At 40.8% G+C, this 13,309-nt stretch overlaps 2 protein-coding genes across 2 annotated transcripts in view; both read right to left on the minus strand.

Annotated features, from left to right (window-relative positions):
• Window positions 1-12,673, minus strand: part of LOC307003754 (uncharacterized protein) — a 239,208-nt gene extending 226,535 nt beyond the window's left edge. Inside the window, exon 1 of the mRNA XM_079622538.1 lies at window positions 12,572-12,673. The gene's annotated coding sequence lies outside the window, so the exon portion shown is untranslated. The remainder of the gene's footprint in view (window positions 1-12,571) is intronic.
• Window positions 7,152-11,757, minus strand: LOC307004005 (uncharacterized protein; the record flags this gene model as incomplete). The annotated part of the gene is made up of 8 exons (XM_079622946.1): window positions 11,667-11,757; window positions 11,373-11,523; window positions 10,953-11,041; window positions 10,746-10,851; window positions 8,571-8,676; window positions 8,368-8,432; window positions 8,185-8,218; window positions 7,152-7,222 (listed from the first exon to the last, which is right to left on the minus strand). Exons 2-8 carry the CDS (start codon window positions 11,409-11,411, stop codon window positions 7,152-7,154), a joined length of 510 nt encoding a protein of 169 aa, XP_079479072.1. The 5' UTR covers window positions 11,412-11,523; window positions 11,667-11,757.
• Window positions 12,674-13,309: the final 636 nt, after the last annotated feature.

Genomic DNA, 13,309 nt, shown 5'->3' on the forward strand with positions numbered 1-13,309 from the left:
ATGAAAATGATGAAGCTATCTTTAATCTGCTAAATTATTGTTTTGTGAATCATTCACGAAATTGAGATGACTAACATTGATACCCGCCATAGCAAAGGAAGACATTTTTAAAACCAGATCCTGGACATTTCAAGGTTTAAATAAAGTGTCGGGGGCAGTTTATTTAAAACAGAAAATAAACTCTAACTCGATGCAACCCTAAGTAAGAAACAGAATCTTATTCTTGCAACATTTTAAATTTGTATTGCCAAAGAAATTTCAGCTAAATAAACAATTAAAACAGTAGGCTAGTCTACAAAACGAAAATAGTTCAAAGCAACATAAATTAAGATCATGCGTTTTTCTTTGCCTCTCTCTCGCGCTGGATCTCTTTTATTTTAGTTTATTTAGTCTCCCTGCACTGCGCGCGCCGGGTCTCTCTCGAAATTAGACATTTCAGAGTAAAAACCCATCATACAGCTGATAATACATGTTGCTGTGTGTCATCCATACAAATCACGAAAAAAAACTGTAACAACTGATTGAGCCTTTGCTTCAAAGAAACAGAATGCCAAGTTGAATTCCCCGTACAATAAAACGAGGTGGATCGCGAATAAAATAGCTCTGCATCTGCTGCTCACTTGCATTCGTTTAGTTGGCAAGAACACGTTTCGTCGATAGTTCATGTTTAGATAATGCCAGATTATTGACACACACACACACTGCTCAAACATGTTAAAATTCTACAAAACCAGTTGAAACAAATGGATTGAACACTTCAACTGAAAGTGTGTGTGAAACCCCTTTAAATACAATACATAAAACTACAATATTTATAATTTAAGCGCCTACATTTGGACACATCGAGAGATTTATCTTTAAAAGTATTTTGCCTTTGCCTGGTCATCAGGCTCACTCTCCATATGAAAGACAGAACATTTAACACCACCTGAAGCCCCCAACCCCCACAGGCTATCTGAGTTTGAGACAGACTTAAAACAAAGAGAAGTCGGAATTCACACTTAATTATAGATATAGCATTAGGCTAGTAAAGTGTTGATAATAAAATAATTTAATTATTTAGGCTACATGTAGGCTAGTAGGCTAATATTTCTGTCATAAGTTTATTACTAAACATTTAATTATTTCAATAATTGAAGAAATAAAACGCTACCTCGGTTTGGGCCAGCTTTTTCCAAGCAAACCTAAATACAAACGCATGTTCATTTGTTCAAATGCATGTTCATTTGTTGTCATGAATACAATGTACAACTCAATGTTAAATTCCACGGGGATCTTTGGATCCTTACAACCAGGGTGCGCGATTTGTGAATTATTATTATTTTGTTTATATAAATCTCGAACCACAGTGCTTCGTGCTGCTGCTAAACTAAATAACATTTATAGAATAATGAGCTTAAATGAAAACAATATCGCAACATTTCGACAAATAAATTGTCTGATCTGTTTTTACAATTTAATTCAGGGCGATTTAGCCTAGACTACATTTAATTATAGCGAGATTTTCACCATTGTCCGTTCCTCACTGGGAAGCACTCACATGATAGCTAAACATGTCTGAGTAGATCCTCTGTACCTCTCGGTTTCATACGGATTACCTAATCAGATAACATTTATTAAATATTTAGACATTTAAAGGCTTTAGATATAGCCGATTTCTTATCGTGACTGAGCGGAGGAAAGTGGCTTTCGGTTCTTTTTTGTGACGCGCAGTTCCCGGAGACAGAGACGACAGATCAACTTTTGTCGTTAGCCTAATATGAATAAAAGTTTACAGTTTTGAACGATGTAGGCTACTCTCTACTCTTATCTGTATGACTAAAAAACTACGGAGTAGCCTAAAGGGCCTAAGTTATTTTAGCTGTTATGAGAAAAATAAATCCAAATGAACGCGCCGCCGCGTCTGCCGAACACTAATTCAACATGCCAGAATAAAACCCGACTTTAGAACAAATGGATAGCGCCACTCGGCGTGGTGTGCCAAAATACTTAATTATAAACTTCAATATTTCATTCAAAATAATCTCAAAACGCTTTGTGACATTTTGAAAGCCATGCATGCATTAAGGCCACTGGAACCATGAACGTAACTGAAACTGGTTCTGATTTTATTGTTTGTCGTTTAAACGTGCCTTGCATATCTTTATTTTATATATTTTAAATGGTCTATTGGTGAAGTAATTTATAGCATTGATTACTGTGGAGGGAGGGGGGATAAAAATAATTCAGCAGAAGCAGGGATGTTTAGACCAGAAGGAAATCCCCGTCCCCCCTGGCAAATCGCACCTTGCTTAAAACCATGTTTTACAAACTCTTTATAGGCTAGGAACCAAACAAATATATATATATCCTGTATAAAAAAAATGTTTTGTTTGTTTGATTGTCTACATTAATAATAGGCTATGACATGCATTAATAGGCTAATATAAAATGTACAATGTTTGTTCGGGATTTGAACCCGTGTCATCCAAATGATCGATACGTAAGTTCTACCACTCGGCCATGAATTTACTCACTGAGAAATGCCCGGTTTCTCCAGTCTTCTCCAGAGAAGCGCTCATCATTCGTCTCATTCCTCAATAGAATAGTAAACAAATAATCAGCTTCCTTGCACCTAATTTATTTTTGTTTGTTATTTTTGTTATTATTATTATTATTTAAAAAAATGTATCGCTCCCAACGGGCAATAGGCTTATGTCGCCCACCGACGTCTAGGCGTAGGCTACAATATCAAATAAAGCCTATATTGTGTCTCTATTTTTAAATTATGATTCTATTTTTCTGTACTGAACAATGTTCTATAGTAGCCTATTTCATCTGTTAATTGATATTAACCCCGCTTACATTACAAAATACGGCAATAGCTGCTGTTTTGCACAATGTCCCTCTGCGCCACCTGGCGGTCATTTCGCGAATGACTTTGAAATGCGACTGGATTATTTTTACCGCGGTGCCTGGCGCGGCGGTAATAGGCATTCTGGTTGAGTACCATCTGTATATATATATATATATATATATATATATATATAATGTACATACATGTTGCTCACATATTATGGTAGCCCTGTTTGTGCTAAATATAGTGTAATTACACCTTTGCCATTAATATGTTTATAAGCAACTGAAAAAAGCTCAAATGTAAGGGCATGTCAAAACATCTCAAGGACCCCCAAAACACTTTAGACCCCAGAGGATTAATGTCCACAAGGAAAGGGTCCATGGAGGTGCAGCAGACAGCTGAGAAGGTGGAACCAGGGGATCTGAGGACCAAAGCAGAGCTGAGGTGAAGCCAGTGGAAGTGAGGACATCAGCAGAGCTGGAGAGATAGAGGACCTCAGTAGCGCCGAAGGAGTGAAGAGTCTTCCACAGACCACAAAGTTCAATGTGGAACCAGGTGACTTGACATACCAAGATAACACCAGAAGGACAAGGGCATCTCTGAAGTAAGAGGACTGACAGACCACAGTTGAGCCACTGTGTTGAAGGGCCAAGGTGGAAACCTGGGTTCAAAGGAACAAGGTGCAGTTGAAGGGTTTGAACTCCTCTCTGAAAACCATGGTGGATGGAGCATGAGGGCTATAGAGAGTCAGGCAAGTTGAACGATAAAGCTGAACCAGGGAAATGGACATAACTTGCAGCGGAGTTGGAGATAAATAGCTGGACACAACCAGCAAAGACAACAGAGCAGGTAGGAGTTTGGGTTTTGGATGACCTGTCCACTGGAGTGGACTTTGGGTCTGGGATGACCTGAGCAAACTGTGGAGTCCCTGGATAATCTGAATATGCAGTGCTGGGGTCCTTCTTCACTACTCCTACAGTGAAGGGGGATCTATTCTAAAGAAGGACCAGATCCAAAAAGTGGTCGATAAATAAATGCCAGCTTTAAAGAAGCTAATTAGCATATTATCCTTAATAGATGTAAAGACTCATCAATATGTTCCCTGAGTGAACAACTGATGAGATGACAATGAATAGGCAGTATGCACTGGCGAGCGTGACGTATTTCCGGTTAAATCTCAGGATGGTTGTAAACATCCGGTTATTGTAGAGTGAAGTGCTACCTATGCTACCATTGAATGCTTGTCGTCAAAACACCCAAAACTGTTCATTTTCGTCATTGTTGTGTTGTTTATGTTAATGTTTTTAATTGTACTTTGTCTTGACTGATAACGCGATGACATTTAAACGTACAAAATTGTCCTTTCAAAGGCGGGAGACAGCCATTCTAGCCACCACTGCTGTGTTCCACAATGCACAGTGTCTGCAACATGCAATTCTTCAGTTAGTTTTTTTACTTTTCCTAAAGACATTGAATTACATAAACAGTGGGTGATTAATGTCACGGGGTGACGAAAAGGAAGCGGAACTAAGTTCCCGCGGGAATTATGTTCCGGCCGGACCGGTGTTACGGTAACACCGGCCCACTTCCGGGTTGCGCGTTATGTCACCATAACAACGCTAATGACGGATTGACATCTGGTGCGGAGGATTAAACGCCGGGATCTGCGCGAGGATTATGAAGGCGGAGGAACCATATAAAAAGGAAGTTCAGAGGCCAGGAAGTTGGTGATTCTCACGGGGTGATTCCCACGGGTTGTTCGTTCTCCCGGTCGTTCTTCCTGGTTGTCCTCTCCTTTGACTGTGTTCCCCTGAGAGAAGTGGATCCCTTTTGACGTTTGGGCTGGCGTGCGAAGGTATCTGAGGATTATTGTGGGGTTTGGCCGTTCGGCTGTGCGGCAGATATAACAGCGATCGAGTGGAGATACTGAGGACGGAAAGAGAGTGAGTTACGAGGACCAAGTGCAGACCAAGCCGCGCCATTATCATCTGAGAGAAGATAAGTAATATGATCGTGGAATTTGATTGAATGCATGTACCTGCACTGAGATTGATATAACGTTGTGAAGTGGATTGATCACGAGGGTTGTGTCACCGGAGAGTGTATGGATTAAGGGATCCGTTGAACTCTCGTCTTCTCCTCCGAGTGTGGGCAAGGAAACGCTTGGTCCCCGGGTCAGTGAGGAGGTATTCTCGCTCTTTCGCTATTGGGTGGGACTCGATCCAGCCTGTCAGTGGAAGGAGCGATCGTTGGGTGAGTGCTGGCTCTATTTTCACTACGAGTGGATATGCAGTGTCTGAAGTGGTGTGTTTACACAAGAAATTGCTTGAAGTGAAGTTACAGGGTGTGGGGAATATATACAGAGTTAATGCCGTATGCTCACCATTTCGAAAGCCCACCACTGTCACCGTAACAAAAACAACCCAGGCGTTCAGTGTGAAGATTCTCCTTACCTGCTGGACGATTGTGTGTACATGTGTTAACTTACCCTGCTGTACAGATTGAAGGATCCTCCTGGCCAAGCGCCGTATGTGATGTCGCTGTGAAGAGAGGTGGATACCAGAGTTATTCCTTGTCTCGTCTGGACCGAAGCATCTTCCAGCCGTAAGCCCCATCACTCATTCCAAGAACATATACCTGTTGTTGAACTACTTACTCTGCTGTGCAGATTGAAGGATCCTCCTGGCCAAGCGCCGTATGTGATGCCGCTGTGAAGAGAGGTGGACACCATAGTTATTCCTTTCCTCGTCTGGACCGAAGCATCTTCCAGCCGTAAGCCCCCTCACTCGTTCTAAGAACATATACCTGTTGTTGAACTACTTACTCTGCTGTGCAGATTGAAGGATCCTCCTAGACAAGCGCCGTATGTGATGCCGCTGTGAAGAGAGGTGGACACCATAGTTATTCCTTTCCTCGTCTGGACCGAAGCATCTTCCAGCCGTAAGCCCCATCACTCATTCCAAGAACATATACCTGTTGTTGAACTACTTACTCTGCTGTGCAGATTGAAGGATCCTCCTGGCCAAGCGCCGTATGTGATGCCGCTGTGAAGAGAGGTGGACACCATAGTTATTCCTTTCCTCGTCTGGACCGAAGCATCTTCCAGCCGTAAGCCCCATCACTCATTCCAAGAACATATACCTGTTGTTGAACTACTTACTCTGCTGTGCAGATTGAAGGATCCTCCTGGCCCACGCCGTATGTGATGTCGCTGTGGAAAGAGGTGGACATATGAAATATTCCTTGCATCGTCTTGACTAAAGCAGCTACAAGTTCTACTTACCAGGATACTCCCCCACTCAGTGGACGGGTGGCCGACTCCTCTTTTCCCCGACCGGCCACGCACAGGCACGAGCTGCCGAAGGGAACTCCACACCTTCCCGGCGTCCGCGGTCCGATCCCGTTCTGGTTGGGAGACACAGAACCAACATTGAGACTTTTAATTAATTTTAACAAAATAAACCTTGTAAATTTTTACTCTCGCGTCTGTCTGGTTTTCCTGGTACGCTCCTCGAGGTGATCCTGGGTTTCAGGGGTGGGTGCAGTCTGGCTTGACCCCCCCCGACCTGTGACATTAACATCCGACGAGACAAGTTTCTTACAACAAACACACGAGTCTGCAGCCGACACTTTCAAAGTGAAGACGTGATAGAGCCTCCGACTCCAGCTGGGCGCAGACGTCTAAAGAAGGGAGCTGTTCCAGTGCTTTTTCAATGGAACAATTTCAGTTTGCCAGCCCCACGGCTGAGCTCGCGGAAAACTCTCGTAATTTGCATGACCATCAACCTTAATTTTAAAATCACGGATCCATTAATTTTTTCATGTTAAATATGCCCCCACCTTTTGCTCAGGTTTTGCTCCTAATTCCTCTTGAAGAGTAGAAATATCAAGTACAAAAGCAAGGAAGTTGGGCCTTATGTTTATAAAGAATGAAGTAAAGATGACAGGACAGTTTTGAGTAGAACAACAGCAGTTTGAAGACTAGCTGAGTGGAATATTTTACTGTCTTTGCCGTCAAAAGTAGTAATCTCATTATTGTTAATTATATTTTTACATTTTACGAACTCCAATTTCCTTAACAGACCCAACAACAAACCATGGCAATTCCCACTCAGCTACCCTGTTCTGTGTTAGGCTACCACTGTTCAGCTTTTGTGAAAACCACAAAGGTGCTCTCTTAGAAATGGTAATCAAAGCTGAAATGTGGTAACATTAAACGAGTAAAACTTTTGTTGAACGGAACCTTAAACAAGTTCAACAGAACATTGAACGTGTCACTAAATCTAGTCCTACTTTCAGCTGATGTGGTGGCTTAAGCTTCTTCATTGAGCGGTAGCAATGGGCTCTCACAGATCTCATTTGTAGCCCGGTTTTTACCTGATACTACAATAAAAGTACAAACACATGGAGTGAGAGGTATATACACATAATTAAACTTTATTTAATGCATGATTAACCTGAAGCAGGACAGAGCAATGACTTAAAACACAAAAGCCTAGGCTTCTAGCTCTGGCTAGCTAGCGTTAGCAAATTACCTTCAAAGTTGCAAAGAAATTAAGAAACGTAAAATTTAAATCCTTTATCTAATTTGCTACGTGGTGTCGTACTGGATGCCCGGACGATCCTACGGATATCGTTCACAGACACTTTCGGCAACTCCAGCAAACACCTTGGGAACTTCGTCTCTACCATTGTAAATGTCGACTGTCACTGTATAATGTTTTCTTCTGTTAACCGGAAATGTCCAAACATCCTTACGCCAATGCGGAAGTGATGTGTGCATAGAGCCTATTCATGCATTAAAAAAAATTCAAAGTTTGTATTGGTGGTCTTCCATCATAGGACTCAGTGAAGGAGACAGAAGATGATGTCAATGGTGTGGTTTATTGAAAGTTTATTGGGCATACAGGAAATGCAAGTAAGTAGCAGTGAAAAACAAGGGAATAATAGTTATTTCAGGCTATATAAGATCACAAGGATGACTGACGAACGAAGAGCGAGGGATCAGATGATGGAGCAAATGAAGGAGCAACAAGGTATGTATCCACAGGTAAAAGGGGCAAGGGGGCAAAGGAGTCTGAAGCCAGACAATGTGAGTGTGTCTGGATGTATATGCAGTGTTAGATTTTTTGTGAATGGAAAGAGATCCTGGTGAGTTCAGGGAAAGTGAGCATACAGTGTTGGGACTGTGTGGAAATAGGGGGATGTTGGTGTGACATAACGGTAGTACAGTTATATGTGTGTGTGTGTGTGTGTGAGAGAGAGAGACTATTTCAGACAGATTAGACTCTAGTTGTGTTCTGTTAGCTACTAGTTTCTCTATTTAAAAAAAAAATAGTGGTCACAGTGGTACCACCGAGGGCACACATCACAGCCAATCTTAACATAGGGACAAAGTGAATATTAGTATGCACCACAATTATCTTTGAACATTCATTATGATGAAAAAATAAATATTGTGTACTTAAAGACTACTCTTTTCAACAACAAAAAATTGATAAAATAAAAAGTACAGTTAGAGTACCCACCCAGTCAATGCCATTGTCAGGACTTTCTTCTTCCCCACAGAGAAGGCACAAATCTTTTAGATCATCTATGACCATGCCAGGGGAGAAGGGCCAATATAATATGACACAAGGCCTCACAATTACTTTAAACAGGCTCCTGAATAGACTACTTTAAATAGAAGTCTGAATATTTAGATTTTTTGACGAGGTGATTCCACACTTACCTGTGTTTTGTAGAAGGCAAGTAGCTATGTCCAATCTGATGGAATTCACTCTTGTTGTGCTTGTTGAAAACAGACCTGGCTTATTGTCCAGGATACATTCAGCAAACTAAAAATAAACAATTAATGGAGAACCATTTCATTGTAATAAAGAGAAAAAGCTGTTGGTACTGTTAGGGGTGAACAGTTATAAGACCCGAGACCAGATATGTAGAAAAGATGACCAGGAGTCGTGAAGTTCAATCAAAAGGATAAAAATTTACTGAAGAATAGTTTGCAGTTTCATTGGTAGAGCAAGCGTCAAAGTCTCACGAGGAGGTCGCAAGCCAACTCTACCTTACACAAAATAATACACCAATTATACCATTTTGCAAGGGCAAGCATCGCATCATCATACATCTGATTGGCTAAGACAATATAAAACCATAAACAATTTCACACGTGTGAGCAGATAGAGGTGACTTTCGCCATTAGTTAGGATAGCTGTCGCCAATCCTTAGATGTAGGTCAGTTTTGACCTCGCAGGTTAGAAGAGAGCGCCGATGAGGCTGAGCGTTGTGTCCCAAATGCCGTAGAAAGTCAAACACACACACACAGAACACCACCAAATAACATCGCCAAGGCCGAAGAGTGCTTGAGCTTCGTATTTATCAGTTAGCCAAAACATAGCTCCTCAGGAGGAAAGGCAGAGAAATGGCATTGCTCTCTAGAGGAAATATATAATTTCACAAGCACAAAAGAATATAGAAATGATTATGTGATAATGCATATATATATTTGATTATTGATTTGTATAAAAGTAATGTAAGCATTCAAAAGGATATGGAATGAAATATATATATAACTGACTGACAGTGTTGGGGAGTAGTTAACTACAAGTAGCGACGCTACTAACTTAACTACATTTTTCAGTAGCTTGGCAGTAACTCAGTTGCTTTTTAAACAGTGTAGCTTTTTCAGTAGCTAACTACTTTTTGCAGCAAGTAGCGGTGTAGCGCGAGCAAAAGCTACATTGCGTTTTGTCGAGCCTGCGCGAATCAGCGCGATGCCAGGATATTCTTCTTCTTGTTAGATTACAATCAAATTTTTAGCCATTACCGCCACCTGTTGTTTAATCACGCATCTCGCGGCTAAGGCGGGCGTACACGGTGCGAGTTCGGTCCATTTTTTTACAGTCTATGGTTCGGTCACTCGGGAGGTCGTGAGATATTGCACACATTACGAGTCAGTTACAGTAAACTGATAATCGCGTCAAAGCAGCTGGTACACGGCACGACTGGCACAACTTTTATCCCGGGCCGGCGGCAATCACGTGAGCATTTGCGCTAAACACAGAGACCGGAGCTTTCAATGTTGCAGGCAATAGCTTCAGATAGAAAAATGACAGAAATGTGTGTGCAAATGATTTGTTGAAAAGCAGATAACAGTAGCCATTCCGTTCAACATAGAGAGAGAGTGAGAGTGAGAGTGAGTGAGTGAATGAGTGAGTGTGTGTGTGTGTGTGTGACAGTGTATGCGCACGCTGTGTGGTTGCTGCCACAGATTTGGAGGATGGAGAAACAACTAATGTTAATTACCCATGGCCTTATTTGTCCAAGTTCATATTTGTTGCAATTTTTCACTTTTAACAAACAGTCTGAGATATTTGAGTGTTGTGTGTAATAAAACAATACTCTTTGAAATCATAATTGTATTGCATTGTTTTAAACACTAAATATTTTACTTAAAACATTCCTCAGACACTTATTCAGTTATTTATACGTTGTTCAAAAAAAATCAAAAGTAGTTTCAATGTAGCTAGCTACTTTTTGATAGTAACTTGTAGTGTAGCTAACTACTTTTCCAAAAGGGTAGCTTGACTGTAGTTTAACTACTTTAACTTATAAGTAGCTTGTAGGTTGTCAAACTACAGTTTCAGAGTAGCTTCCCCAACACTGCTGACTGAAGAGACAAGGGATTTTGACCGCCCCTTCAGTACTATCAAAGATTACAGCCAATACACTGACATCGATAAAGAAAGTAAGAACACTATGTAAATCTTACTGTGTAACTGTCAGTGAGTGGTGAATGTGGTCAGCATATTAACGCTTGAGTTTGAGCTGATTTTTATGCTATTCATTAGGGACTATGAATACTGTCTTTTTAATCGGTACTCTTAGCCAATTCCATAATTCTTACTTTTAGGACAAAGGCCCCACTGGAACTGCTGTCCTTTTGGTGTGGGTGTGGCAGTTTGTCACATGCCCACGTGGACACATGGATGCCTTTTTCAGTCATGTATGACCTGTAATCAATAGAAAAAGCTCAGAACAGCACAATTTTTTTCCATTCAACATTCATTGATAATTTGCCCCATCATAGGACTTGTTTAAAAGGTGTAATTACCTTGTCACTTCTTGGCGTCTTTTAAGGTCAGGTTGCATCTCCCCAAGAGGATCCAAATACAGAGCCCGCTGTTCCTTTGGGATCATAACCTTAATAATTGGATTACAAATGGTTTTTAAAAGCCACAAAAATGTCCCACCTACTCACACATTAGATGTTGTATTATAGGCAAAATTATGATTTAAACTGTATATATAATATATAAAGTTACCAAGTTACTACCAACAATGGATTTTAGAACTATAAAATATTACCACCTAAGTCCAGTGATGACAGTCATTGATGATCCCAAATATATATTGGTACAGAATTGGATCCATCTAAAATGTAAACAGTTTTGTAATCTTACATGTAGTTCTGAAATGTGTAAAAGTTACAATGAGGATTTGAGAGCGTAATTTAAAAAGAAAATCCACCAACCTTCACTTTTGCCGTTTCCCCTTCCCAAATGCGCATCATTTCAAATTAATCAATTGCTGCAGCCCTTTCTGTTGTCTCCCTATTAAACTTTTGTACTAGATAGTACATATAGGCGTTCATGACCTTACAGGAATCAATGGAGAAAGACTATCTGTTTCAGGTAAAATAGGATAACACACAGTAGTAATAGACAGTAAATAAATAGTAGATTTTGATGATCTTTGCAACAACGAAAGTGTAGTAAGTACAAATATGAATACCAGACCCATTAATTATAAAACAGCTAAGACTAACCTCACTTTTTTAATTTGTAGAGATGGAGCAGTTTTACGAATGTCTTCAAAGAAAAATTTAAATGGCCCCAATTTTGAGAGAAGGACATAAACATTCTTTCCTTCCCAGGCTTCTCTCACACCTGTAAAAAGAAAAATATAGAGAAGCATGGTCTTCCTCTGTACATTTTATGATATTGAATATGAAAAGGCAAGAGAAAACAAATGTTGGTCTTACATCATTTTGTTTTTCACTTATGGTGAAATAGTGCCATAACGACAAAAAAACAAATTCTTCAAAAAAAAATGTGTTGGATCTTGTTTCACTATATACATACATTGGTCGATGTCAATTGTGGAGTCTGACAATGCTGGGGCAACAGGAGAGGGACTTGCCAGCCTGGAGCTGACAAGGGAGTCTGTGGTGACAGGAACTGCAGATTGACTGGAAGGCTTTTGTAATCTTTGGGGAACTCTGGGTAGATCATCAACATGGTGCTTCAAGTGATCAATGTTAAAGGGGGGGGGGGGGGGGGGGGGGGGGTTGGTACAATGGTGTTTCATGTATTCAGAGTTGTTTACAGTGTTAAAGAGATGGATTCTCATGCTAATAATGGCCAAAGTTTGAAAAGTTATTTTGAACGAATAACAGAGAATTTCTGTGCTGAAAATCATACTTCCGGGTTGCAACACGTTTCGGCTGTTTTTTTTCTATCGTAGATCTAATGACGTAGCCCAGAGTGGAACTCCTTATATGAGCATTGCTCTCGGAAAAGCGCGTTCACGCACACGTCGACCAGAGGAGAGAAAGACCGCGCTCATCGACGCGCTACTACCGGAAATCATCATCAGCAGCGCTAAATAGGAATGGTTGATGTCAAGAATGTCTCCAAAAAAGTGTGTTTTGGGATGTGAGGGAAAGTTTACCTTGTTCAGCTTCCCAAAGAACCCAGTGTTACTGGAACAGTGGATGCAGTTTGTATTTCCGGGACAGCAAAGGAGTGTGGCAAGTGCGGTTTTGTGTTCTGGACGAATGTTTTATTAACAAGGCCCAGGTCGTTGCTGGATTTGCAAACCGGTTGCAATTAAAACCTGGCGCGGTCCCAGTGATAAAACACCCCATTCATGTAAGTACAACGGTATCAGATTTATTTCTTGTGTTGGAAATCCCCGCTTGACTCTATAGCTCCGCCCACGCCCCGAATCAAGGACCTCGGCTTTTTCCGGATAGAATCGGAAAGCTGTATTTTTAGTTTATAAATATTATGAAACTAAAGACTTTTTGGAGATGAAGGACACACTACTACTCTATAGGTACTCAAGATTAACATGAGATTGACTGAAACTAAGTATTTTACCCCCCCTTTAATTTTGGGGAAAGTCACACCCCTCGCATCCTCAAGATCGGCACTCTTGCCTTCCAAGCAATAATAAATGGCCCAAGGTAGTTTGACTCAAGTTTTCCCCCTTTCGGTTGTTTGGCTCTGATGTTTCTCCTCCACACCTTGTCACCAACTTTTCTTTTTTTTTTTACAGTTTCCTGGCTTTAACCGAATGTTCCCCTTAACATCCGTTAAAATTGTACTTAGATTTAGAGTGGACTCGGTCACCTCCTCAGTGGACACCGTGTCCTCCACAGTCTTGTCAAGCTGAAAATAAAGTTCT

Source organism: Phoxinus phoxinus (genome assembly GCF_949152265.1).
Source record: "Phoxinus phoxinus genome assembly, chromosome: 9".
Taxonomy (NCBI): Eukaryota; Metazoa; Chordata; class Actinopteri; order Cypriniformes; family Leuciscidae; genus Phoxinus; species Phoxinus phoxinus.